General features: G+C 46.6%; 4 protein-coding genes across 6 annotated transcripts in view; 2 read left to right on the top strand and 2 right to left on the bottom strand.

Moving 5' to 3' along the window:
• The window catches only part of zgc:162872 (BAR_ACAPs and ArfGap_ACAP domain-containing protein), a 10,514-nt gene extending 5,000 nt beyond the window's left edge, over positions 1–5,514 (top strand). Inside the window, exons 13-23 of the mRNA XM_005929380.3 lie at positions 273–373; positions 449–560; positions 662–855; positions 1,088–1,157; positions 1,605–1,699; positions 1,790–1,857; positions 2,207–2,367; positions 2,582–2,691; positions 2,780–2,890; positions 3,162–3,223; positions 3,717–5,514. Coding sequence (XP_005929442.1) covers positions 273–373; positions 449–560; positions 662–855; positions 1,088–1,157; positions 1,605–1,699; positions 1,790–1,857; positions 2,207–2,367; positions 2,582–2,691; positions 2,780–2,890; positions 3,162–3,223; positions 3,717–3,838 — 1,206 coding nt within the window. The 3' untranslated portion in view covers positions 3,839–5,514. The remainder of the gene's footprint in view (positions 1–272; positions 374–448; positions 561–661; positions 856–1,087; positions 1,158–1,604; positions 1,700–1,789; positions 1,858–2,206; positions 2,368–2,581; positions 2,692–2,779; positions 2,891–3,161; positions 3,224–3,716) is intronic.
• A 639-nt stretch (positions 5,515–6,153) lies between these two features.
• On the bottom strand, positions 6,154–8,634 carry wdr74 (WD repeat domain 74). The gene is made up of 3 exons (XM_005929374.3): positions 8,529–8,634; positions 7,713–8,431; positions 6,154–6,929 (listed from the first exon to the last, which is right to left on the bottom strand). The coding sequence occupies exons 2-3, from the start codon at positions 8,322–8,324 to the stop codon at positions 6,414–6,416; spliced, it is 1,128 nt and encodes a 375-aa protein (XP_005929436.1). The 5' UTR covers positions 8,325–8,431; positions 8,529–8,634; the 3' UTR covers positions 6,154–6,413.
• Positions 8,635–8,656: 22 nt separating this feature from the next.
• On the top strand, positions 8,657–19,320 carry LOC102313468 (interacts with SUPT6H, CTD assembly factor 1). Of its 2 annotated transcripts, XM_042223917.1 has the most exons (16): positions 8,657–8,853; positions 9,815–9,897; positions 10,362–11,046; positions 12,064–12,129; positions 12,254–12,461; positions 12,631–12,682; positions 12,769–12,872; positions 12,980–13,130; positions 13,227–13,309; positions 13,426–13,555; positions 13,634–13,751; positions 13,821–13,932; positions 14,510–14,566; positions 15,528–15,584; positions 15,707–15,818; positions 17,250–19,320. In XM_042223917.1, the coding sequence occupies exons 1-16, from the start codon at positions 8,811–8,813 to the stop codon at positions 17,373–17,375; spliced, it is 2,187 nt and encodes a 728-aa protein (XP_042079851.1). In that variant the 5' UTR covers positions 8,657–8,810; the 3' UTR covers positions 17,376–19,320. The 2 variants fall into 2 exon arrangements, with proteins under 2 accessions (XP_042079851.1, XP_042079852.1); XM_042223918.1 differs by lacking the exon at positions 14,510–14,566 and having other exon boundaries at positions 8,658–8,853.
• On the bottom strand, positions 17,729–24,824 carry ostn (osteocrin). 2 transcript variants are annotated; one of them, XM_042223920.1, is made up of 5 exons: positions 24,557–24,824; positions 22,225–22,323; positions 21,054–21,286; positions 20,831–20,975; positions 17,729–20,757 (listed from the first exon to the last, which is right to left on the bottom strand). In XM_042223920.1, the coding sequence occupies exons 2-4, from the start codon at positions 22,321–22,323 to the stop codon at positions 20,888–20,890; spliced, it is 420 nt and encodes a 139-aa protein (XP_042079854.1). In that variant the 5' UTR covers positions 24,557–24,824; the 3' UTR covers positions 17,729–20,757; positions 20,831–20,887. The 2 variants fall into 2 exon arrangements, with proteins under 2 accessions (XP_042079854.1, XP_042079855.1); XM_042223921.1 differs by having other exon boundaries at positions 21,054–21,283.
• Positions 24,825–27,164: the final 2,340 nt, after the last annotated feature.

Here is a 27,164-nt window from a genome sequence, read left to right as displayed (position 1 = left end):
GATGGTGATGTTTCTGAGGATGGTGATGATGTTGGTGAGGATGATGATGATGGTGATGTTGGTGAGGATCATGATGATGGTGATGGTGATGTTTCTGAGGATGGTGATGATGTTGGTGAGGATGATGATGATGGTGATGTTGGTGAGGATCATGATGATGGTGATGGTGATGTTGCTGAGGATGGTGAGGATGGTGATGATGGTGATGTTGCTGAGGATGGTGATGTTGCTGAGGATCATGATGACGAGTCATGTTGAATCCCACGCCGCAGGAGGAAGCTGTGGTTCTGTTTGAGGATCTTCGACTGTGTGCTGTCAAATCTCTGGATCACGTGGACCGACGCTTCTGCTTTGAGCTGCTCTCCGTCCAGAAGTAAGACAGTGAACACGGCGTTTTCACACCTGTAGGGTCATGTGATATGGCGTTAATTGACCTGTTTGTTTCCAGGTGTTGTGCTCTGCAGGCCGACTCGGAGCAGCTGAAGCAGGCCTGGCTCAGTGCTCTGCAGGGCAGCATCGACCTCGCCTACAGAGAGCGAAGCGACACTCAGCTGACGCAGGCCGGTCCACACCACGACCACGATACACTCACCTCTGAATATTACAGCTAACTCCCCTCCCCCATCCATTTGGCTGACGAGTTCTTCCTCTCTATGTGCAGCCTAAGGAGCTCCCCCCTCTGCATTGTGGCGGGGACGTCTGTCCGGGCCCTCCCGCCCAGAGGCCGGCAGCATTGAGCGTGGCCCTGAGGGGCCTTGGGAACCAGAGGTGCTGTGACTGCGGGGAGGAAGAGCCTCGCTGGGCCTCCATCAACCTGGCAGTCACCATGTGCATCGAGTGCTCGGGCATACACCGGTAACAGCCCAGGTTTCAGGAGGACTTCCTCCTCATTTCTTCTTCACTGCTTTTTAGCAGGTGTCAGGCTTTAATCTCGCCCTTTGATCTTTCATCAACCTTCTCTGTCCACACACAGCCTGTGGGAACCATGAGAAGTACTCACTGGTGTTTGGTGATCTTCATAGTTTACTGTCAGAAGATGAAAACCAGCAACACGTTGGCCGATGTTCTTCTTTCTCTGTGTCTGCAGGAGCCTCGGAGTCCATCTGTCGAAGGTGCGATCTCTCACTCTGGACTCCTGGGAGGCCGAACAGCTGAAGGTAGAAGCGAAACACTCTGCACTGAAGCTTTAACACTCCGGCATCATAAAGTGAAGAGCAGACCGTAAAGTGAGGAAGCTGTCAAATATAACGCCACGAGGAGAAACGAGAAAATCAGATTTCTGCCTCTGTGTGAACCAAACACCCTGAACTAATAACAAGCCGACAAATCGCTGCTCGGTCATTGAATCATTTCAGGAAATTGCTCTAAACAGTCTCTAAAAGGCAATCAGCTGTTGTGGAAAATAACACAAGAAGTTCCCGGCTTCTCTGGATCTTTATGTTTGAAAACCCACCAAACTGATCCCAGAACAGCCCAAACTGCCTTCACCTGTCCCGAGTCTAACCGGGAGACTCTCACAGTGCTGCTCATGTCTGACGTTGAAAAAAAATCAATGAAGAATCGATCGCAGGCCCAGATTCTAAAATGTGAATGCTCCTCCTCAGCTGCTGTGCGTTCTGGGAAACGATGTGATGAACCAGATCTACGAGGCGCGATGTTCAGAGGAGGGACGAGTCAAGCCCCGAGCCGACAGCCCGCGGTAAAAACACGAGCCGCTGAAAGGAATCGGCTTTGGTTGAACGTGAATGTTGGAAGCAGAGACTCAGCGTCCTGTTTTTCTCCCTTTCAGGGCCGAGAAGGAGGCGTGGATCAAAGAGAAATACGTGGAGAAGAAGTTTGTCCAGGCCAACGGCGCTCGTAAGTCCGACCGTCTGCACATTGTAACTAGAATTTAAGAAGCTTGTTTAAACTGGAACGATACCTTATCAGCGCATTCATCACTGCAGTAATCTATTACTTTTACATTTTACTGCTGGATTCGTTCCTGCCGCTGCTCTGAGCCTCACTGCCCCCTGTAACACCTGACCCATCACGCCTCTCTGCTGCAGCACCCGTCTGTTCACTTCCTGTCCCGTGCACGACAGCTGTGTGGTTGGCTTCCTCTGTCAGTGCTCGCATCGGCGTGTTACGGCGTCCTGTTGCGCTTCAGCACTAATTTAAATTTATTGTGTTTAGAAAAAAATGTTTTCTGCGTTTTCTGTTTCAGAGCATCATCGTCATAAGGACTCAGCCATGCTACGTCTCTATCAGGCGTCTTTGGCAGGAGACCTGGTTGCCATGGCGTCCATGTTGGCCGAGGGGGCGGAGGTCAACGGGAGCGTTGGCGAGGAGGAGGGCCGCACGCCGCTGATCGGAGCAGCGATCGGGGTGAGCATGCACAAAGAAGAGGAAATGTTACTGAAGGCACCTTTTATTGATTATTACTCATTAATAACATCACTGACTCCTAACTGACATCATCATCGTTGTTATTAGTGTTATTACCAGTAATATTATTTCTGCACTCTGAGCCTTTAGAGAGCTGTGATGTAAACAGAATACAAACTTCGTTGCTTTCACTGTTTCTCTCGGCTGCCTGCAGGGGTCGCTGTTGGCGTGCGAGTTCCTGCTGCAGAACGGCGCAAACGTCAATCACAGAGACCTTAGAGGACAGGGGGCGCTGCACGCTGCCGCCACTGCTGGTCACACCGGGTAACCACACGAACACAGACATGCACACACACACGCACACACAGCATGAGCTCGAATCAACGCTGCTGGTTTTAATTGGCCGTTGCAGACAGGTGTGCCTGCTGCTGAAGAGAGGAGCCAATCAGTACGCAGTGGACGAGAGAGGTCATGACCCTCTGGCCATCGCCGTGGAAACGGCCAATGCTGACATCGTCACTCTGTGAGTCACAGGAAGTGTTTCCAGCCTTAACATTGTTTCCACGGCATCCTGAAGATCAGAAAAGCCCACTGATGTATGAAAAAGTCGACACGTGACGTTTCACATTTCAGACCGTGACCAGAGTCCAATCATAAAGTTTCTCGTACATCAAGGGACTGATCTGATTGGTCGAGGCGGGTCTTCAGAGCGCTGTGGAAACACACGACCGATAACGGAGTCTTTCAATTCCTTTGTGAACTCTTTTAACGTGATCATGGCTCGTGTGTTTCAGGCTCCGGATGGCCCGGATGAACGAGGAGATGAGGGATTCGGAGGGAGTCTTCGGCGCCGCGGGTTAGTCGACTCCAACATTTGTCTCACGTTTGTCTTCAGCTGAGAAGGAAGGTGAAACCAGATGGCTGAACGAGCGTCACGCAGAGCTGCTGCAGTCCAAAAATGAAAATAAAGATTATGTCCTTTATCAAAGTTTTGTAGCTAGGTGAAATCTGATTGGTTATTTTAAAGGCGCACTCTTAATGACCGGAGCAGGAACTGTAAGTGTAACTTTCGTCGTCACGGAGACGTCAAAACGCTTTGAAAGTTTGTCGGCTTTTTCTCAACTCGACCTTTCAACCCTGTTTCCCTGTGATGCAGAGTCCTGTTTGGCGTGCTCGCAGTTTCTGAAATGGTCGCGAACCTTTAGCTGAACCTGGGTTAGGTTGGGGTTAACCTGTGAACCTGATTGGCTTATATTTCCTCTGTTGATTGGCTCTTTGGAGGCAGGGGAGAGGCCAGGCCTCCTCCCATGATGTCTCCTGTTAACTTGTGACTGTCGTGTTGTCCTCAGGAGATGATGAGACGTTTCAGGACATCTTCCGGGACTTCAGCGACATGGCGTCACATGACCCGGAGCGACTGAGCCGGCGGCACTTCAGCCGAGGAGGGGCGGAGGAAGAGGAGGAGGGGTAGTGTTGAAAGGATGGAGAGCGGTGACGGTAACAGTGTAAATTATTCTGTCACGAGTACCAGCCCACGCAGGAGGAAGACCTCAGACACCTTCTTCTTGGATTACCGTTGACGGAGAACCGTTACCGACCTTCAGATAACCACGAGTGCAGCTGAAAATATTTCCTCTCATATTAACCTCATATTATTGAATCTAAATATATTTTATCTGAATAATCACGTCTTAACTCTCATGAGAGGAGATCAATGTTACAGAGGTTTGTCCTCAGTCACGCAACTTTACTTCAGGATGTAGTTACAGCTAGCGCCCCCTGCTGGGCACAGTTAATCATTACTAATTTACTGTGAAGACACTGACACGTCCTGAAAAACTTCCAACAGCACTTTATGTCCTCACAATTCAGACAGCGTTCCAGAAAACGTTTCCAGATGTTTCCGCTCCTGCATCGAAAAATAGGAATCACCGAAAGCTGGAGCGGATCGCTGGGAATGAAGGCGTTTTATGTGTGAAAGGTGGTGCTGTTTGAGCTCTGACAGCTGATGGAGCTACAGCCTCCACCTTTTGTTTTAATCTGTCTCTGTTTGAAAGTCCAAACACTTCACATCCCAGCTTGGTAATAACGAGGAAATACAACAACAGTAACATGTGACCTAACCGCACAGTGAAGGGTAATAACAGACACGTTTTGGTATCGTGGTTTTTAGATGTTTATTAGACTGAAACGTCTTTAATGTAATAACAAATACAACGACGGGGAAACGAGAGACAATATTTTAACACTCTGAAACCCTTTGAACAATAAAATGTTTCATATTTGGAGGTGAATCTTTAATATAGTGACGTTTATGTGCTAACATGTTTTTACATTCTGGGACAAATTCGGATTAAATTGATCCAAAGTTCTCCCTCGTTTGAAGGTCATGTAAATGCACGATAGTTATTACCTCGAGTCTTCTGCTGTATTTCACAGTAAGATTTACAACTGGAACCAGAAAAACGTGTCTGTGAACGTAAACGTTTCAGCTGTTACTGTAAATATTTGGCTGTCGTTTCCACGTTTTTACCGAGCTGTGACGGAGCGTGAAGCCGTGATGAGCTTCGCTGAAAGTCTGATGTACGGTGGGAGGAAGAAGAAGCGTCAGGGTTGAATTTAATAACCTCCCTTAATGCCCCGCGTTTAACAGTGTGTCCAAAAGGGATTTCAGACTTTTGCTGCTCATCTGTTTTTGACTGTTTGTGTGAATGAACGAGGCCGCGAGGCTCGTCTCTGACTGAATGTTTGACACAGCAGGACGCGTCGAATCACGCCGTTCGTTACTGCTGTGATGCTACTGCTCAATAAAACCACTGAAGAAGAGTCTCTGATGTTTGTTCTCACCAATCACGCGGCACTTTGAGCTCCAGCTGTTTGAAACATACAGTTTGCTACAGTAATTCATACCTGTGGATTTCACAAGCTCCGCCCACCGTCTGCGCACCTGCGAGCACAGATGTAAAAAATAATATGCTTTCTGTTTGTTGTTCTCTGAAAAACATTTAAAAATTAAACATCCAAACATGAGCCCATGAGTGGAAATAAAAACCAGGGCGGGACTAAAACTTTACCTGAATGAAGGGGTGTGGCCTAACATTTCAAAATGTCTGTTTTTTTGTTTTAAATAAAGTCTGATGTTTCTGATGGGCTGAGTGAACATTTCATTTATTAAGAGCACGCTCAGTGTGAAATCACAGGCCTGTGTTCACAGCTGGGAGGGGTCTGTTGTTATTTACATGTCACAGTAAACTGGGGCTGTTTGTTTCAGCCAATCACAAACAAATGCTGCTGACTCAGGACTTTTGCACAATACTGTAGTTCATCCCATGTTTCCATCAGACACTGAAAACAAGTTCTGTGTGCTGCTCAGACCTGCAGCTGCTGCCAGTGAACGCACCTTTAGTAGGGGCAGCTCGGGCTGCGTTCACTGACCGATGAGCCACACGCAGCTCCGATCCTGAGTGGGTCACACGGGTAGATTTATCGCTTAAAAACCTCAAATTGAGTTCCTGAAATCCTGAAAACAGGAAGTTTTTCATGCCTGTTATTTAAATGGTCTGGGTAATATTTGTTAGCATTAAGGCTGTGAACCCTGACAGGTCAGAAGGACAAAACTGGAAGCCCTCCTTTCCCCCCACATTCTTATCCACTGGGCCGCATGTTTGAGCGCCCTGCACAGAATTACAACTGGATTGTTTTTCCACCGTTTTCTCCTCTGCTGCAGTTTTTCCTCAGGAGCTGAGATGCTCCGTCAGCACATTTAACTTCTTTGATCAGACACAGGAAGCAGAAACTCCTTTAATCATAATTACACGTGTATTTTCAATAATTACAATCATAAAAAACCACAAAGACGTTTTAGAGCACTCATACATTTGTCTCCCCAGGCAGACGCAGACTCTACCTGTTCACAGGTGAGAAACATCTACCCAGTACCTGAAGCTTTTCAAAATAAAAGGCCTCCAGTCTGAATAAACGCTGCTTACAAGCCCCCAGCTATGGCGGTTAAACGTCCCACTGTCCTCTAAAACCTCAAATGCCTCTCAGTCCTGTGCCTTCTTCCTCTTCTTCGTTGTCTCTTTGTCTTCTGTCGTTTTCCTCTTCTGCCTCTCCTCCACCCGCTCCATAGCGTCCCACACATCATCACCTTCGTCTTCCTCCTCCTTTACCTCAGACTCCGCCTCCCCTGCAGTTGCCCCTCCCTCCTGCAGGTCTTGGCTGGCGAGCAGGAGGCAGTTGAGACGGGACTTCAGGTAGACTTTGTGCTGCAGTTTGCGGTCCTCCAGGCTGTGGATGCGCAGGAAGCGGTCCAGGCCGCAGGACGCCACCAACGGCTGGGAGGCGTGGCACTGAAGCCCCCTCACGCCGCCCGCCAGCCCCTTGACACAGCCACGCACCAGGCCCTTCCTCAGGTCCAGCAGGGCGATGTGACCCTGGGTGTTGCCCACCGCCACCGCTGTGCTGTCAGGCGTCAGAGAGATAGCGGTGAGCGGGTACTCGCCGTACTCCACCTCCAGGACAGGACGCCTCTGAGGAGACGAGGGGTCGAACACGTGCACCTGAGAGAGAGTTTCAACATAACTTTATTAAAAAAAACAAAAAAACAATGCAGGTCATCAATTGACAGATTTAAACTTTATTTTCTGCTGCTTAATTATTATTATTGTATTTGTTTTTACACCTAAAGCATTTTTTCCACTGATCAAGAATCAACACCGAGGATACTAAAGACCTCAAAGGGAAATCACTATTATTGTTTCTTTTTTAGAAACACTTTAGAAATTATCCACAACTTTAACTTCAGTTGTGTTGTTTTTGTCTTAATAATTTTATGGAATATCCCTTTAAACTTGTAAACCTGGAGGAAATTTTAAAGATCATAAATGTATGAGAGAAGAGAAAGTAAACCTTAAATCAAACACCTTCTGAATGGAGAGAAAACTGATGAGGAATCGGTCCGAAACCAAACTGACGATGGCTTTGATAATAAAATCATCCATAATTTTAGCCTTAGTTTGTTTTACTCAGACAGTTTGTTGTTGTCCTTTAATATTGCTCAAATGTTAGCCGACTTAGAGAAAAAAATATAATACATGTAGAGAGCGGAGGATTTACACGAGCTTTAATTTTGTCATAGACTTAAGAAAACTTAAAATTAAACACTTTTTGAACGGAGTCTGGTCTGACTTTCGAGCCAATTCTGAGCCAGACGAACGTTTACAGATCACACAAACCAGATGTTTGTGATAAGCTTGACCTTTAACCCGGGCCAAAGTAAACTTTAAATGGGTCTTCTTTAAAAACACGTTTTGTCCTGCTGAGGGTGAGTCACAGCTACACACCTGGTGGTAACCCGTGCAGGTGACCACTTTGTCGGAGTCCGGGATGAAGGCCATGTCCCGGACCCAGTAGGGCCGCCGGAGGTCCAGCCAGTCGTCCCGGAGGTTCTTGGCGCTGAACGCGGGCTGCTCGGGCCTCTGGAGGTCCCAGATCTTCAGGCCGTTCTCCTTCCCTCCGGTGGCCACCTTGTTTGGGTTCGCCGGGCTCTGCCGCATCCTGCACACGTTCTTCCCGGCGTCCACCTGTGTCACGGGCTCGTCGCCGCCCTCTTGCCTCCACACGCGCAGCGCGCCGCTCTCCGCGCAGGTGACCAGTGCGTCGCCGCCCAGCGCCGCTAGCCCGGAGAAGCAGCCCTCCGCCGGGTCCCCGCAGCGCCGGCTCTCGGTGAACGCGCCCTTCTCCAAGCTGAACGTCTTCACGGTGGCGTCCACGCAGCCCACCAGCAGCTCGCTCTCCGCCGCGTCCCCCCAGCACAGCGCGCGGACCTCCTGGTCTCGGCTCAGGTGGCTCGTGTTGCAGAAGTTGAAGGCCTGTTTCCGGGACAGGCTGACCCCCTTCAGGATCCCGGTCTCCGAGCCGAGCCACACGGAGCACAACCGGCTCCGGTCCCCCATCACACCGGACTCACACACACCAAACCAGCCGAAAAAAAACAGGACAGCTCCGGGTCCGCGTGGATCTTCTGTAGACTGTGGCGCGTGTCTAAGTCGTCACACTACAGCTGGAGTTTTTAACAGACAGTGTCACGCGGTTCAAAGCTAAGAAAAACTTTCGGCAGTACAATTAAAATCAAAACAGTATAAATAAAAAATACTTACACGACCAATGTTCTGGTATTGTTTTTTCTAGAATCATTTGTCATACTAATAAAGTTTCTTTTTTCCAAAAAGACGGTTTACGTCATTAGGAAGCGACCGATCCCTTTGCGCATGCTCATATGATGCAGGTAGTCACCATTTTGGCTGTGTGGGCTAGCAGAGGCTAGCTGTGGGTGTAATCTTCCTCAGACCGTCGTTACTTCGTTCAGGTTTATTTCTTCCAGTGGACAGAGGGGGGTTTCCGCCCTCAAGCCCAAACTCAAAGCTTTCTTCGTCGGGGAAATGGACGGAGAGGAGGACGATCTAATGTCCGGGAACCGCTCCGGTAACGCTTCTGCTTTGTTTCCTATTTAAACGACTAACAGGACAGTACTGACCAACTGTAGTAGCTAACTGAATACTAACTGAATTCGAGCACCATGAGCGCGTCCTAGATATACATGATGCAGAGGTGGGTTGTGATCACGCGGAGGGATCGTTGTTTGTGTTTCGGGGTTAGCGACAGCATCAGCGCCAGTTTCCAGGAAACATGTCTCAGGCAAACATCTCCTGAGCTCTCCGTCACATTTACCTCCAAAAGACTGAAACACGCGGTGATATTTCAACGTTATATCCGTGGAGGAAACCAGCGGAGCCATCCAACACGAACCCGGCAGAAAGCGGCCTTCCACCGAGCCAAGCTAAACCATCAGTGTTTGTTGGCCTGATTACATAACAAACGTTTCATAATCAATATAACCGGTTAGACATGATACACCAAAGAGAGCCGAATCAATACGAAAGCCTTAAAGATGAAGTCTGCTCATGTAGGTGGACTTTATGATGTTTTTGTCACGCGGTTAGCCATGAACCTAAAATTAGTCACTTTTAAAGTGAAGTTTGGCGAGCAGCTGTAGAGGATCCAAGTGTTTGTTTTTGAGCTGTTTACAGACCAGCTGATGACATCGTGTGATCATTACGGAGACTTTTTAACACTAGAAACGTTTCCTAAGCTGTAGCCTGTTTGACCGTTAATGTGCCGAACGGTGGATATTCTGATGTGACTGTAGTGTAATCTTCTACTTCTCACTGCTGCTGTCATATGTTCTATCCAGTCCTAATAAGCCATGATCCTTGAAAAGCACGATTATTTCTTTGAAAGGCAGTTTATCGAAGGGAATGCAGAGAAAGCTGTTGTGTAGTTTTATTCAGTTTTACTTTGGCAGCTTGGTAAAGTTACTGCATACTTTTTGCAGCTCCTATAAATGCTTTTAAAAAGGACTGAATTTAACGATGTGTTCTTGTAGATGATGGAGGCGGCACGCCGGTTCAGGATGAACACCCAGCATCAGATGGCGAGGAGATGAGGAGCGCCGGGCGCCGGTCTGAGGTCAGAATTCATCTCATTGATTCTGCAGATAATTCATTGACATCATCAGTTTTCAAACGTTTATTCTGAGCCGTTTCGTCTTTGCATTTTAAGTAGTGCCTGAAATTCATACTTCAAATCAGGCGGATTTACACGGACATGGACAGCTGATCTTCCATGTTTGGACCCGTGTGGGATGAGCTCTATGTATGATATTATGAGAGTGTTGTTTTTCCCAGCATGTCAGTGATTGATCAGTACCGGAGCTGAAAGAGTCACAGGTTAGAGAGACAGATGTTGCAACAGCTGGAAAACATGAGGTCGACACATGGATTGGTGCTGCAGCTGCAGTGATGTGGACGCTGTCAGTATTTGTTACGTTTGCTGGAACAATGGCGGCTCCGGTCTGTTCGGACTGTAAATATGACAAACACCGTCTGCAGACCGCCGTGATCGGGCTGATAAACTTTCTTTGTTTTTGTCAGGACGAGGGCAGCAACGACGAGGACGACGCCATGGTGACAGGTGGCGGGGCCAGCGGCTCTGACAACGAGGACTGCCGCAGGGCCGACAGCGACTCGGAGGGCGAGGGCCCCGGGGGCCGTGATGACAAAAGTGACTCTGAGGCGGAGGCGCCGAGGCCCGCCGACAGCGACGATGAGGATGGCTCATCTTCAGTGAAACGCAGGGTGAGCGCGTCCGAGGAGGAGGAGTCGCCGCCAGAGAAACGCAGGACGAGCGGCTCAGATAACGAGGCCTCATCGCCGCTCAAACACGGAGCATCTGACAACGAGGAGGGGGCGTCGCCGCTGCCCAAGCGGAGAGGGAGCAGCTCGGATGTGGAGGAGCGGCCCAAAGCGGCGGCAGAAAGCGATTCTGACAACGAGGATGCCAAAGCCGCGGCGTCCCCAGAGCGCCGCTCCAACGCTGACAGTGACTCTGACACAGAGACGCCTGCCAGACGCAAGGCGGCGCAGATAGACTCGGATGAGGAGGAGAAACGGGAGGAGGAAGGAGGAGGGGAGAAGTGGAAGGGGGTCATGCAGTCAGACAGCGAGGAGGAGGAAGAGGAAGGGCGGAGGAAGGCTGCAGCAGGAAGTGATGGAGAGCAGCAGGAGGAAGAGGAGAGGCAGCAGAGAGGTGACAGTGACGAGGACGACGAGAAGCCAGGTACGCGGGTGAAGTTTAGAAGAAACACAAAAACTGTTTCTAAGGAAAGAGCTCGAAAGCACCAAGAAAAGGAAAAAACACTCCTTTCCTATTGGTGGAAAAATGTACCATGTCGACCAATCAAGAAATGATATGACAACATGGTATTTGGTTGTTTAGGAAGAAGGCGGAGTTTTAGGAGTGACGGCGGTGAGAGATTTGTGACGTTTAGCGTGTTTGGAGTGTGTAGTTGGTGTGTAGTTTTGTTGTGTGTCAGAACAATGAGGTGACTGCTGAACGTCACAGTTTTGCCAAAAAAAGACAGATTACAGTGTAAACACTGGAGTGACACAGCTGCAGGTGTCAGGTGGCGTTCTCCTGCATCGTGCAGTGGACACAGACACAAATCATTTGTGACATCTTAATGAAAACACCTTGGCTGCATTTTTAGGTAAATAGCTGCAAAGGTTTTAAAAATGTCCAATTTATATTTCGAGTTATGAAAATGATCCGTTAACCATGTTTGTGGTGGTTACAGGTTGCGAGGTTGAACAGGATGAAACGAGGCGAGATGCTTTTCAAGTCTGCGCTCTGAGAGGGTTCAACTTTTTTTGTTTTGGTTTTTTTAATAATGCAATAGTTACTTTTCCTAGTAATTAGTTACTGTGATAATATAGTAATTCAGTTACTTTTTTCAAGAAGTAACTTTAAGTAATTACTTTTTCAAAGTAACTTTCCCAACACTGTCCGGGTTTGCGAGGTAAACGTCGCTGCTGTCGTGAAGCAAGTCTGTGGTAAGGTGTACCCGTCCAGCAGGGCCACAGTGATCACACACGTGACACACGCCTGCTTCACCGACTAAAGAACATGTGATCACTTTTAGTAATGGTAAACACGTGCTCTCACAGGCTTTCCTTTGGCGAGCTGCTCGTTGTGTTCGTGGTCAGACGGAGTCACCCGCCACGTTCGCCGGTTCTGTTAATATTTCAGTTCCGTTTTAGATGCTGTGTGAGTAACCAGTGAGCTTTGTGTTTGCAGTGAAGAGGAAGAAGGCCATCCTGTCCGACAGCGAGGACGAGGACGAGGAGAAGGCGGAGAAACCAGGTAACGCAGACCTGACGGCTGGAGCAGGATCTTTGTTTGGATTCTCTGCTGAAAGTAAAAGTTGATGCTGCGAGGTAAAGCAGCGCTGTTGTGTGACGTTTGTCGCTCTCGACGGTCTCCTCAGTGGCGAAGAGGAACCGGGCGGTGTCGGACGACGAGAACTCAGACAGTGACGCCGACTTCGGGGGTCCCGATAAAAGTTTGGCGGCCAAACTGAGAGAGCTCGGCTCAGACAGCGAGAGCGAGGAGGACGACCGAGCGAAGGCGGCGGGGAACAAGGACGAGAAAGCGCTGTTTGGCAGCGACAGCGACTCCGGAGAAGACCAGGAGGAGTGAGTGCTGACGTGGAAACACCTCGCAGAAAACTCAAACCCCCCTACAGGACAGCCTGAGGGAGGCAGCTACCACCCCTGCAAGAAGACACACATGCAGAGTTTTAATTTCAAAATAAAGAGTTTAATTCTGTGGCTGCCAGGAGCTGATGTGCCTGTTCTGTTGCAGGAAGATGATCGCAGACATCTTTGGCGAGTCTGGAGATGAGGAGGAGTTCACGGTAAGCCTCGATGTCGCGTCTCCGTTCAAAGACAAAAGCGAGATCAGCTGCGAGCAGTTCCCGTTTCACAAACTGTTGTCCTGCAGGGTTTCAATCAGGAGGACCTGGAGGGCGACGGCAAGGCGAAGCAGAAGGTGCAGGCGGAGGAGGAGTCAGACTCTGACGAGGGCGTCGACCGCAGCGGCCAAGAGTGAGTCTGCTGATCAGCAACACGATTTTAAACAAGCGTTGTTGTTTCTGCTATTAAGTGAGTGTGTGTGTGTGTGTGTGTGTGTGTGTGTGTGTGTGTGAGAGTATCACCAGCATGATGTCAGACTTCGACATCATGCTCGCCCGGAGGAAAGCCATGAACAGCAAGAAGAGGCGGCACCGCGATGGAGGCACGTTCATCAGCGACGCCGACGACGTGGTCAACGCCATGATCACCAAGATGAACGAGGCTGCGGAGGTGCGCACGCTGCTCTCGCCCTGTCAAAATAAAAGCCTCACAAAACTCTGAGCTGTGATCCTCACCGACTCTGTGTGCATTTGTTTTTATTTGCAGGAAGATCGAGCTCTGAACAGCCAGAAGAAACCAGCGCTGAAGAAGCTCATGCTGCTGCCGCAGGTCGTCATGCACCTGAAGAAGTAAGCGCTCCGTGTTGGCTTATAGTTGAAGGCTTACGTGCTGAGACCAGCGCCAAAAAAAAGCAGGTCCTTCTCCTCCGTGACTGCATTGAAGACTCTTATCGTTTGTCCCTCAGGCAGGACTTGAAGGAGACGTTCATCGACAGCGGCGTGATGTCGGCCATTAAAGAGTGGATCAGCCCTCTTCCTGACAAATCTCTGCCCGCTCTCAGGATCAGAGAGGAGCTGCTCAGGATACTACAGGAGGTGAGCGCTGAACGCGGCGCGTCGTTCTTCAGCTGCGTCTCTAAGATTCAGTCGTTCACGGTGTGTTTCGTCCTGCAGCTGCCCAGCGTGAGTCAGGAGACGCTGAAGCACAGCGGCATCGGGCGGGCCGTCATGTTCCTGTACAAACATCCCAAAGAGTCTCGAGCCAACAAAGACCTCGCTCTCAAACTCATCAGTAAGGCCAAGCTCCTTTTCTGTAGTTTCCCTGTCGGGCCGCGGTTTCTGAACTCTTTCTCATCTCCAGACGAGTGGTCGCGGCCGATCTTCGGTCTGACGTCGAACTATAAGGGGATGACGAGAGAGGAGCGGCAGCAGAGAGATCTGGATCAGCAGATGCCTCAGAGACGGCGCCTAAGGTAACGATGATCGCAACGTCCGACCTCCTCTGATTCCATCGTCACCCAGACGACACTAACGTTCTTGTTTCTGCTTCATATCTGCAGCGATTTTATTTACATTATTCATAAAATTACTCATATTTGACTTTATTAGAATCGCTGTCAGCCGTCGTTAGGTTTCAGACCTTTTCCACAGCGAGTCGTCCGAACCATGCAGTAGCTACAATACTGACCGACCCCCCGGGCTGATGTCTGCTCTGTTTTCAGCGTCCTCTTCCTGTCATGTGATGATGTTTGTCTCTCACCTGAGAACAGTTTAACCCTCATTCTCCATCTTCTGCTTGTGTCAGAGTGTGTCAGGTGTTTTGTACAGGTGGAAACCCCGCCCCCCTCAGTGCGTTTGCTATATCTGTGCGCCGCATTTCCACCGCTGTTCACTCTAAAGTCACTCAGCACGGCTTTACCTGAAACCCATTTGAAAGCTTCGCCTTTCTCGATCTTCTCTCTGAATATTGTGAGATGATTTCTAAAGGTCGTAGTTAGCGTGAGGCGTAGTTTTTCCTCTTTCACTCCTCTTCCTCCGTCTCATCCCCAGTCAGCCTCAGAAGGTGGAGAGGGCAGAGGAACCTGATGTCTTTTCTCCACCAACCAGGTTCAGTCCTGACGTTGCATGGTTGCATCGAGTGACCAGGTTTACCTTCTTTAACGCGTCTCTGCAGGTTTTACATCCCTCTGTCTAAAGCTTAGTAACTCCTCAGATACCCACAGCAGCACCAAAGTGACCAGAATGAATCCCTGAGACTTAAATGACTTCATGAGTGCAGCTGCACGATTTAAAGGTGACCCGTTCTGCTCATTTCCAGCTCCTTTTTCATTGTTGGACTCTAATAGAGTCTGTTTGCATAATTTGCAGTATAAAATTAGCCTCTAAGTATCTTCTGATTGGCTGCTCCTCACAAACAGGTGGGTGGAGCTTGTGAGATGAAGCAGAATTGGCCGGTTTGAATACTTTGCATTTATTTCAGAGTGATTCAACTAAAGAAAATGACTGAAGCTGAGATTTTATATTTGATTCAAGCCCTTCTTGTAACTCTGTTTTTACCACCTCCACTCTGAGCTCATCTAGCTATCAAAATAAGTCAGCTTAGAAACGCTAACATTAGCTTGGGTGCGTTTCAGGCGGACTGGATGCCACCCGGTGGTTGAAACTGGTACTGCACCGGAGTGGAGGACTGCTTTATTTCAGCTTCGGTCCATATCTGCGACACAAACTAATACAGTCACAGCTGCTGATACTTTTAATATCCACTGTAGACATTAGGGGGCGCTGCTGCACAGAGGGGTTAAACAGAGCAGAGACTGGAGCCTGTTTCTGTAACGGCAGTGTTAGCCGTGTGTGTTTTACTGCCCTAACGATGTGGAGCTCGGGCAGGGCTGAGTTTGTTCCGTGCGGGAGGTTTTGGCGCCGACTAACCCGTTCGGAGTGACGTGCTGCTAACAGCATGGAGGCTCAGCCGGTGAAGAACATCACTCAGAAACCTGCGAGGCGCCTCGGTGCGGCGGAGCTACTTCACACTCGAAGTTGAATTCGTGTCTTCTTCTTCTGTTTGTAGTTCTGGAGGTCAGACGCCTCGCAGAGACCTGGAGAAGCAGCTGACCGGAGAGGAGAAGTAAGTTCTCAGACATCTGGGGTCGGGGGGCGGGATTTGTCATAACTTGCTCCTCTATCGTCTGGAATTTTGTGCCGTGTTTAAATTCCACCCTCATTAACCTGAACGCCTGCTCCCAACAGAGCTCTGCGGCCCGGAGACCCCGGGTTCTGCGCCCGGGCTCGAGTCCCGATGCCCTCGAACAAAGACTACGTGGTTCGGCCCAAATGGAACGTGGAGGGGGACTCCAGCAGGGTGAGTGGTCACACGGGCCGATGGCGTGTGCTTCAGGGCGTGGCTACACTTCAACTAAACAGCAGAGCGCCCCCTTTAGGCACAGTCCTATGAAATATCCAGAGTTTAACATTTGGTTTCAGTTTTTTCGTAATTGAGTCAAACAAATTATTTACTCACGATTTACAAAATGAATCACAAATACAAAATTAAACAAATATATTTTAAACCTCTCTAAGAGCAAACGCGTTTTTAAAGAAAAAACAATACGAATAACAATAAAGAACTTTTATATAAACAGTCAGTTTTCTGAAGTTTAAATAAAGTTGAAACAAACACTTCAACACTTTTGTGCTGGAACAGACATCGGGTTATTTTCTGCTTCTATTTGATTGTAAAGCTCTGAAAGAGGAGTTTACCTGCTGTCAGGTCAGGAGCTGAGCTGTGATTGGTCCTCTGTAGAGCGGCTGTAAGAAGGCCATCAGCCTGCTGGAGAAGCACAAACGGCGTTTCGCCGAGCAGAGAAAATTGGGGCGGCCGCAGGGAGCTGTGAAGATCAGCATAGAGGGAAACAGAATGCCCCTGTAGCTCCCCTGCTCCCCTGCAGGGGGCAGTAAGTCTGTCTGCATGGTGTGAAGAGCCTGACTCACCGGCAGTGTGCAGACGTACAGTGGAGGCAAAGTTATCCAACCCCCAAACAGAGTTCACTGAACACAGCGAAGAGCACACGATCGATCACACTTCAGTCATTCAGACCTCTAACGTCAGACCAATCGCTGATAAACCTTCTGATCGTGTCATAACCAACGGACAAAACCTTAATGTACTCAGAGGTCATATGACTTCATACGCAGTGCCCGGGGTTGAATCATTTTCCTTCCTGCTGTATGAACACATGAACATCTCTGCTGCAGCCGTCGAGCACCTCTGAGCCTAATAAACACCAAACTCATGCACTAGAGAGAGATAATCACTAAGAGACGGGAAGTAACGTTCCACAGGTGAGAAGGTGTGCAGTGTGTGGGACAGTGTACCTGTAATTTGCATGGCTTCATTAAATAAAATACATTTACTGTAGAAATGAGTCAGCTGACACGGAGGAAGAAATGTTTTCACTTTGATATGGAATCAGCCACACGTCCAGCAGCAGGCTTCCAGAAGCTGTCCAATCAGAAGCAAATAGATGTTCAGGGAGGAGGGGAGTTAAAGCAGCTTGTTTCACACAGAGCGAGGGGGCAGAATGAGACAAATAAAGCTTATTTTGAACTGTAAATGGTCTTTAGGAACAGTCTTCCCATCTGATGGCTCTGAACGAGGTGTTTGTGAAACATCTTCCTGCATGAGCAGTGAAGTGTGCGAAACAAACCGGTTCTCTTTGTGTTGTTACCTCAGTGTGTGATTACAAGATGTAAATCTTGTAACTTCCTGTTCTGTGTGTCTGTCTGCCTCCAGGGTCCGGTGAGGAAGAGTTTGTCCCGTGTTGATAAACAGATGCGTAGATTTGCTGACATCCGGCGCCTGACGAAGACGGGTCACGCTGTTAAAATCAGCGTGGAAGGCAATCGAATGCCACTCTGATTCATTTTTTTTCTGCTCTAAACTCAGTAGGATTTATCGTTTTTACTTTTTATTGTTTTGTTTCTGAACAAACCCGCAGCTTTGCCCTCCTCAGGTCCAGCTCTGCCTTACTGAAAAAAGGGGCTGTTGTCAGACCGTGTTGGCTTCAGTCCAAATGTGTTATCTGCTGTAAACTTGTCTGTCCTCTGAACAAAATGCATGAAAGACTCCAAAATGATCCAAAAATAACGTTTCCTAATGCTAACAGTTTAATTATTTGCTTTATTGTTCAACTTGTGTTAGCAGTTAGCTTGATTAGCTTGACCAGAAAATCAGCGATAGTCGCAGTGTTAACAAATACTGGCATCACATAGTATTTTCTTTTCTTTTCTTTTTTTTATTTTGTTGTTGTTTATTATTGGCAGCATTTTTATCTCAAAGTCTAAAATGTTAGCGAGTGTTTGTATTTCTTTAAGATGAAGCTGTTATTTATGATGATGTTGTATCAAAAGCTGAGTCATGTTAGCAGTCATCTACATTTGCTATGCTACGGAGCTAATAAAATCTGTAAAAATAGCCTACTGTTTTAGCTTTACCTCGGCTCAGAGTGAGTTGGCTGTAAAGCTAGCACAACAAAAATTATGATGTTATTGTTAGCAATCTACATTAGCTTTGTCTTGAAAAAAAAAAGTGCAGCAATAGCTTATATTAGCTAGCTATGTTAGCCTTATGTCAAAACTATTAAGGTCTGTAAGCCTTCTAAGCCAACATTCATGTTTATCTATATGCTAACAGTGAATATTGAACTATGGCCACATATTATTATCAGCCCTGTCACTTTACTTTCTTGTGTTCTTTTGAGTAGAACATCGTTGTTCGCCTTTAAATTGGTGGTGATGCACGGTTCATTGGGCGGAGTTAGTGATCACATGTTTTAAAGTAAACCATAATAGTTTCTAGCTATCAATAATGCAGACATCAGTAATTTAAGCTAATGCTATAAACCTTAATAGTTCTAAGGAATGGTTAACATAGATAACTTCAAAGTGAAACTAACATCAAAGTCATTTTAGCTTTGTTAACTGGCTGTTTTGGTAGCTAGCATTGAGCTACATCAGAAAAAACAAATTAATTAAACAAATGCTATCATATTAGCTAATGTTAGCTTCACCTTAGAGGTGACAGCTATTTTTAGCTGTCAGCAAATTACACTGTTATTATCTTAGCTGGTTTGGAGGTGAAGCTAATTTTATTTATATTTATCTCTTAGCCCAGTTTTGGAAGTTAGCATGATAACACTGACCTTAGGGAAAGCTAATTTAACAAAGGCACTGATTTTTGAAGGTAGCATTGCAGATAAAATGTTGATTTTAAGCGTTTGAGCATTTTTGGCTAACATTAGCATAATGTCATCTGATTTAACTGGCTGTGTTCTTAACAATAGCTAATGTTAGCTGTGAGCTAGCATTGTCCTAAACATCTGTATTCTTATGTAATCTTCAAGCCATTTGCCTACATTTAAAGACTAAATTGCTCTGTGGTATTAGCTTGTATTAGTAGTTAGCTTGTTTTCTTTCTTTCTTTCTTTTTTTTAATATATTTTGTAAACTGCCATGCTGACAGTTGCTGGGTTAAAGATGAACGTGTTGTGTAATCAGAGGATCATTTTGGAGTTTCTTGTCCAGAGTACATTCAAGTTCTCTGGTTTGGATTTGAGGGTGAAGTCTCGTCTGCGCTCTCCGTCTCTGAATGTGAAGGTGTTTGTATTTTGCTGATAGTCTGGTCCATTATCTCCCTTCTCTGCTCCCATAGCAGCTGTACAGAAGTCCTCAGTGGATGAGTTCACACAGGAAATGCCGGGACTCTGATTGATCCGGATCATTCGTGGATTGTGTGAACCAGACGTTCTGTGTGCACTGTTTCGGATCACATGATCTTTTCTTAATAAAGACTCAACAAAAACTCACCTGGCTGTACGCATGTTTATTTCTGGGAGCATGGGGAGGGACTTACTGGTGGAGCCTCTAGTGGACATTAGTGGAACTGTAGCCTTTAGCACATGATCTAAAATCCTCAAGGGGTTGAAAAAGAGAAAAAATCAGTCACACTCAGAACTTCATTGTCATTTTCTTTTTATTAAGCACAGTTAAACTCGGGCAGGAAGAAGCACATCAGAACAGAATCAGTGAGCAGGACGGTTTCCACTGCAGCGCCACTCGGACGCTTAAACCTGTTTTTGGACTATTATTTTATTTTTTTTCTCAGTCATAGATGGTATAAAACATGGACGTAGTTTCCTGGTGAGGAAAATAAAGCTAATCCAGGAGAGTTAAACCTGCATTCTATCAAAAAGCCACCAGGTGGCGACTGCTGCAGTTGCAAAAAGACTTCCAGTGCTGTAGAAGCTTGACCTCTGACCTCTGTAAACACTTTGCTGCTGATGGACTCAGTCACTCATCTTGGGTCATATTGAACAGGAAGTCTGCTTTGCGACTAAGGTGTTGATGATGAAAATGCTAATCTCATGACTTTGAGATGACGTAACAGTAGCTTTGTCCACTGTTTACGGTCGCAGTAGAAATGTGCCGTTGCTGTGGAAACAGTCCTGCGGCACAACTCTGAGACAAACGTGCGAGGACGAAACTCGATTGGTGTTGGACGTTTGCGAGGGCAGTCGAGGCAACAACGCCTCCAGTCAGGGTCCCAACAGCAGGAGCCGGCGATGGTGCATTCAGGTGACACTCGGAAAACTGCAGCATTATTGTTCCCTAACACTAATCCTAATGAGGTTAAAATGTTCAAACTCTAACCTTTAATTTTTTTAATTATATATTAAATGCAAAGAATCAAAAAGATGAAAAAATTATAAATGAAAAAACTCAAAACATCCAAATTATTCTTATTATAGTCAAAGTTGCTCGATTCTGATGATTTGATCTTTCTGGGATCAGGCTCTGATTTTATCCAAATACAAATTTTGAAGTTGTAACATATTTATTTCTTAATAAATCTGAAATCAAAGCTTCTCATTGGTGGAAACTAATAAGTATATTTAATCTCACACGTCAGGATATTTGTTGGTGCTGCTAATTCGAGATTTGCTCACATTACAGATTTCACCTTGATTAAATTCAGTATTTTAAAAAAGTTTTATTTACCTGTAAGTTTTACAGGTAAATAAAATGCTTGTTAAAACGAGTTGCCATGGAAGCAAATCGCAGGTGTTGTTGAAATCACTTCCTCTCTATGTGTGCCGACTTTACGGAGCTGCATTTGAACGCACCATCATTGAACAGTCATGCTTTGTGTTGGGCTGTCCAGGTGAAGTGAGGGTGTCAGGTGGGCGTGTCCAGGTGAAGTGAGGGTGGGCGTGGTTCAGCAGGTGATTGGCGGTTTCATGCATCTGTAGAGATAAATGACCATTTTAGTGTTTTTACTGATACTTTTATGAAAATGAGTCACATGCAGTTCTGCACCTGCCCAGTGAGAGCGCTGTGGAGAGAGGGTGGGCTTTCAGACGGAGGGGATGTGGCCTACCCTCTGCCGTTTGGCAGACGACCCATCCCGATTCTGTCAATGGGCGGTGGATTGAGTCGTCGCCGTGGCGACTCCACCACCTTACTGCAGACAGAAGAACATGGAGGCGTTAGACTCATCCCTGCGTCTCAGGTGTTCTCAGGTATTCTCACAGGTGACTACCTCTGCTTGTCTGACCCTTGCTGCTTCGTTTCCATGGAGCTGATGGACAGGCGGTCCAGCGGTACGTTGTTGATGGGAAAGCTCCTCTTCCTCTTTGGCTCCATGACATCATTTTCCATCCTCATCAGGTGATCCGATTGGAGCAGTTTTGCCGTCAGCTCCTCCCCCACCTTCACACCTACAGGGCGGGACTGAGGGGCTGCATGAAATCTCAAAATGGGCTGGTCTACCTGCTGGATCAGATAAAGGCAAGTTTATCTACTGAAAATGAGGCGAGTATGAGAGGATGTGTGAAATTACCTGGGATAAGGCTTAGAGCTGAAGGTTTTGTACATGATATCCAAGGAAAGGAGTGTGAGTCTGATCCAGTGCTTCCTGTCCAGTTTTAAGGACTTCCTGTCCTTTAACACGTGAACCCGTATGCCTCCTGATTACTGGGAACTTTGGTCTGCTGATAAAAACGTAAATCAAGGGGATGCTGTGAAAAGCCTCCGACGCCGCCTCCATCTTTATTTTCAATGAGGGAGTCTCCGTATGGAAAACACTGAACTGTGTTTTTGTATGTTACGCCTCCACACTGAAGCCTGTCTCTCACGCCACGGCCCCGGCAGCGAGCGGTGTCTCACTTCCTGTCCGCCTGCTGCCTCAGATGACTCCGACAGATCTCATGTCATCCAGACTAAACAGAAAAACGTTTCGGCTTTCCCTCCCCGCCGCCTCACGCCATCTGATATCACCACCGAGCCCTCGAGGGAGGAGCTGCTTGTTTTGGCTCTCGTGATGGTGTGACGGGATCCTGCCTAATAAAAGTACTTATAAAGTTTACCTGAAGTACATGATGTAAAAGTACTTCCTCACAGGTTACATTAAAGCGCACAGAATGGAAGTATTTGAAAGAAAGTAAATGTCCTTTTCCCACTGGTGAAACACGAACGTCTGGTCCTCACAAAGATAGAAAGACATGCACGCGTGTGAGTGGATCAGTGCGAACTATGAACTGTGATGACGTTTATGCATTACGGGGACATTAGAGCACTGTGAGGGCTTTTTGTACAGGGCTGCTGAAAATGGGTTTTAGGAGTCAAATGAGAGGGCTTGTGTGTGTGTGTGTGTGTGTGTGTGTGTGTGTGTGTGTGTGTGTGTGTGTGTGTGTGTGTGCACGCACACTGACCCGAGCAGGTTGCGGTTGGACTCTGAGGCCGTCGACGCTGCAGCGGAGCAGAGTGAAGGACAGGAGGCCGGGGAGCAGCAAACAGAAGCAGAACTGCATCTGAAACGATCAGTCAGGTAAATGTAATGCTTCAATGAACTGGCATAAAGGACCTCAAAAACACAGAGTAATTACATTACTATCTAACTTACAGTTTTACCTTTTCTCTTCTGCATAAGCATGTAATGAGTGGCTAAGCAACTTATGGCAGCTCCTGATAAACATGGCATTTACGATAAGTTTCAGTCCGGTTTTCGTCGATTTCACTCCACGGAGACAGCTCTTCTTAGGGTCTCAAGCGATATCTTGATGGATAATGATGCAGGAAAATGCTCTGTTCTACTCATGTTGGACCTCACATCAGCTTTCGACACAGTTGACCATCACATCCTCATTGAAAGGCTGAAAAATTGGGTTGGTGTATCTGGAACTGCCTTGGAGTGGTTCTCCTCTTATCTCCATCCATCTTCTGTATAGTTTTCATATTTATATCCTGTTCATAGCCTGTACATAGGTTTCTATCGCAGATAGTGAAAGCCCTTGGTCCTCTCTCACTTTATGTTAAATCCTCTATCAGGAATTTAGGTGTTGAAATCTCTGGTTCGGTCTTGTTTTTATCATTTCAGAAATGTGGCTAAGCTGAGGCCGATTTTATCTCGCTCGGAACTGGAGATTGCTATACGTGCATTTATGTCGTCATGCTTGGATTATTGTAATTCGCTGTTTATGTGTCTAAGCAAAAGTTCTCTGGATCGTCTGCAGGTTGTGCAAAACGCTGCAGCGCGGCTTTTGACAAAATCCTGCAAGTACTCACATGTGACACTGTTGTTATCTCAGCTACACTGGCTTCCTGTTGAATTTAGAGTCAATTTTAAGATCCTGGTCTTGACCTACAGAGCTGTGCACGGACTGGCACCTGCCTACATCTTTGATCTGCTACAGCCCGATGTCCCTAGCAGGTCTTTGAGGTCATCTGATCAGGGCTTACTTGCTTTAAAAATACTAAGAGGAGGACTCAGGGTGACAGAGCTTTTGCCACTGTGGCCCCCAGACTGTGGACCTCTCCCACAAACATTAAGAACTGTGGACTCAGCAGCTGTTTTTAAAAAACAACTCAAAACTCACCTTTTTAAAACTGCTTTTGGTTAATTTTTTGCCTGTTTTATTTTCTCTTTTTAAATCTTTTTATGACTTGTAATCTTATGTGCAGCACTTTGTGATTCTGTCTTGAAAGGTGCTATATAAATAAAAATTTATTTATTTATTTATTTAAAACCAGCTCAGCTGCAGCGTTAACGTGATCGAAACATTCTCCTCCACATTTGAGCGTGAGTGATGTCATGTGCACATGTCCATCTTTTGTTTACAGAGGGTGGTTTTTCACAAAGACGTTAATGACGGCTCTGTGACATCATCAGAAAGAGCTCAGTCTGACAGTTTCAGGCCCCCCAAACCGGGTCTGACCTCTCAGAGGAACCGAAGCGTCCTCACAACAATGGTTTTAAATACACACACATGAGGAGGGGGGCACTTTTAGCTCGGCTGATGGCTGTAAGTGTATTGTCCAGCAACATCGGCTAATTTTAGCATTTTCCATCCCTGCAAATAAACGCCTTTTTGACCGTCACATGCACACTCACTGACACTCCTGCACACACACTCACACACAGTGTCCCCTGCAAGCAGACACGCAGAAACAAACACTTGTTGTCGTGTTGCGTCACTCACATACATTCCTGACGATGCACAAAGGTTTGTGCACGCTCTTGTTCACACCTGCTGCTGATGCTGAGGAGCTGCAGCTCTCTCATTCATGCACGTGTGAGGACAAACACACACACACACACTCTTACACTGCAAATCCTTCCATTCACAAAAATCTTCTTGCAGCCCAGCAGCAGACTGAACATCAGCATCACATTTTTTAGACTTCCTCTGAGAAGAGAGTTCTCGTTCATCTCCAGGTCTTATTTTCAGTGCTAAACGCTGCTCGTGTGAAGATTTAAAGACATATTTAATTCATGTTCACCTGTCCAAGTCTCTGTTTTCTTAGCCAGAAATCATAAATGAGATCATGCACACACAAGGTTTTCAGTTTCACAGAAAGTTGGCAGAAAGAATCAAAGATGACAAAAAGAAGCAGCAAACAACTCACACACAGAAAACTGCGAGCAGAAAACTTCGACTCTGAAAGGAATTTAAATTTAAATAGAAAATGTTGGGAAGTGGCATTAATTTGCACCTGTGCACACCTGTGTCTCTCTCTCACACACACACACATGCATGTTTGTACCTTCAGTGTGGAGCTGATCTCTGCTGCGTTGCCTCGCTCTGTTTCTGTGTCTTCTTCTGGCTTCACACATCAAGTTTTATTGCAGCTGCCTGGGAATCTCCTATCCAATCAGCAGCCTCTGCTCCAGTGGCATCACTTCCTGTTCTTCTTTTCCACCATCATGTGTGTAAGATGTCATCATTAGGTCCATTACCTGTTAATGAAAGCTCCTGGGAGCAATCACGCCTCCCTCCGTCCTCCCCGCTCTCAGTTTCCTCCTGAAGGTCAGTTTTTAAAATAAACACATTCAGACTCGTCTCTGTTCTCCAACTGCACCATCCGTGTGCTCCGATCGCACTCCACACGAGACATCAGATCTCTCCCAGAGAAACATTAAATGTCTGCAACCTGAGTGGGTCTGCAGGTTCACCGAGGCAGACTTTGGAAGTGCAAGAAACAGAAAGCAAACACGAGAATGGGCCGCCAATGAAACTGTGCATAAAGTTCACCACTGCTGCAAAACAATGGCAAAAAGAGACAAAACTCCCACCAAGACACACAAAGCAAAGTCAAAAGATGTAGCAAGGCAACAACAAAATGAGCACAAAGATGCAAACAAAGAGAAAATGACAACAAACGTCAAAGACATGAATAGTTACTAAATAACAATAAAAAGTAACAACAGAGATGCAAAAATAAGAAAAAAAGATACAAATAGTTTTGAAACCAAACAATTTGTAGTGCTTTTGCATCACAAATAACAACAAAGAAACACAAAGTGATACAAAAAACAACAAAACCCAAACTTCTGTCAGACTCTTTGATGAGTAACAGAAACAAGCTGCTGCCACACTGACTGCTGCAGTTATGTTTACAGTATTAATAATAAAGAGAAGCCATCTTGGACAGGAAGTGGCTGCAGAAGTAGAACCAATCACATTCCTCTGCTGGCGTGCAGTTTCGTGACAGGAGTTAGGATGAGGTCATACGGCGACATGTTTTTCTGTCCTGCCGTGAACTCGAAGTTGATCCCCATCTTCTTTGTGTTTCTGTTGCTATGGCGACAGGGCTCTCTCCCACTTATCCTCTCGGGATCGTACGACCTCCGTTCCACCCATCCGTCCGTTCGGGATGGAGAATTTGGTCATTGAGAAAACACACCTGGGTTAATAACGGTAATGACACTGCAGCTAATATGCTAATAATAAGCCCACCATCCCCCAACCAATCACCCTTTAATTAGTCCACGGCCTTCTCTGCTCGAGGTGATGTCATCTTAGCACTCGTTTTTTTCTTCCTGTTGCCCTTTCAGCAGCACACACAAGTCTAAATACAGGAGCCTGTAAGTCTGCAGTGCTGTGAATAACTGAGCCCACAGAACCTGCTTAAGCACAAATAACCTGATATAAAAGTAAAGTGTGGCTCTATGTGTCTGTTGCATTATGGTTGAGGACTTCTGGTCCACTCGTCTTCACAGTGTTGCTTCAGTTCATTGACATGTGCAGCATTTATCCATGCATAGCTCTCTGAGCTCTGCAGCACTTTTCTTTTTCAGCCGTTCTGTTGGAGATCTGTTGCTGTGCTTGGACCATTGTCCTGTTCATGGTCAGAGCTTTAGCTGTGGGACAGACAGGCTCACACTGGTATACAGAGGAGTTCATGGTCCACTTAGGGACTGTGAGGTGCCTGAAATGTTGGTTTTGTGCTCTATGGATTTACAAAAGAGCCATATTTGTTCGCTCTATCTCTAACCGTGCCGTCATGAACTTTAACCTTTAACATGCTAACTGAGACCTGTATAGTACGAAATGGAGCTTTTGGGTTTGATAGGGTGACTTTGCTGAGACCACTGGTGGGAAGATTGTGGAATTATGTTATCACACCTAAATCCACCCGAGGTGGTTTTAATTCCTATAGAAGCAGTGAAGGTGTTCTTAGTTTTCCACAGGACTGCACAGAGTCCCATCTTCTGTGGCGGTTCTGTGAAGTCAAACCAGGTCCAATACCAAACTGGATCTGAACGAGCAGACGCTGTAACCAATTTTATTTTCTTTAAATTATTGAATGAAAAACAAATAGTCACAAAATTGTGTTATGAGCCAGTTAAAACAAAAGTTAACTATGATTTTCTAGCAATGACGTTATGGTTAGCCAAGCTAGCCGACTAACCTTAATGTTCTCTGTTTCCGTCGAAGCCTGTGAGAGATTTAGTTTCTGTCCTCATGTGCAGTTTATGCTGGAGTCTGTGTTGTGCTGGGAGAACAGCGTCTGGTGTTTGGTGGTGTTATGGCCCTTTAACACAGGCAGTAGCATATGCTGTGCTAATTGCTAGCTTCATTGTTTGTGTGATTTTTTATCGCCCACTAATAAGACACAACCCCTGTCTAAATGACACACTTTGCCTACCTAAATACAAGAAGCTACTTTACTGTCTAAACAAACCTGGCATGCTCAAGTTTGTCTAAACATGTTTGCTACATGCCTGAAAAGGCCTTTAGCATCCAACTCTATTTCTACGCTAAAGTTAGCTAGCATTTCTTGGAGTGTTTCAAGTGTGACTCCATCACAGTGGATCTGTGTCGCAGTTATTTTACTGATTTTGTGGTGTGATGTCCGAGTGCTGGTTATT

This window comes from Haplochromis burtoni, unplaced genomic scaffold (assembly GCF_018398535.1).
Source record: "Haplochromis burtoni strain Fernald_Lab_line unplaced genomic scaffold, NCSU_Asbu1 Contig_123, whole genome shotgun sequence".
NCBI classification, from domain to species: Eukaryota; Metazoa; Chordata; class Actinopteri; order Cichliformes; family Cichlidae; genus Haplochromis; species Haplochromis burtoni.
Note: the sequence above shows the minus strand (reverse complement) of the source record. Positions and strands in the feature narration are given on the sequence as shown.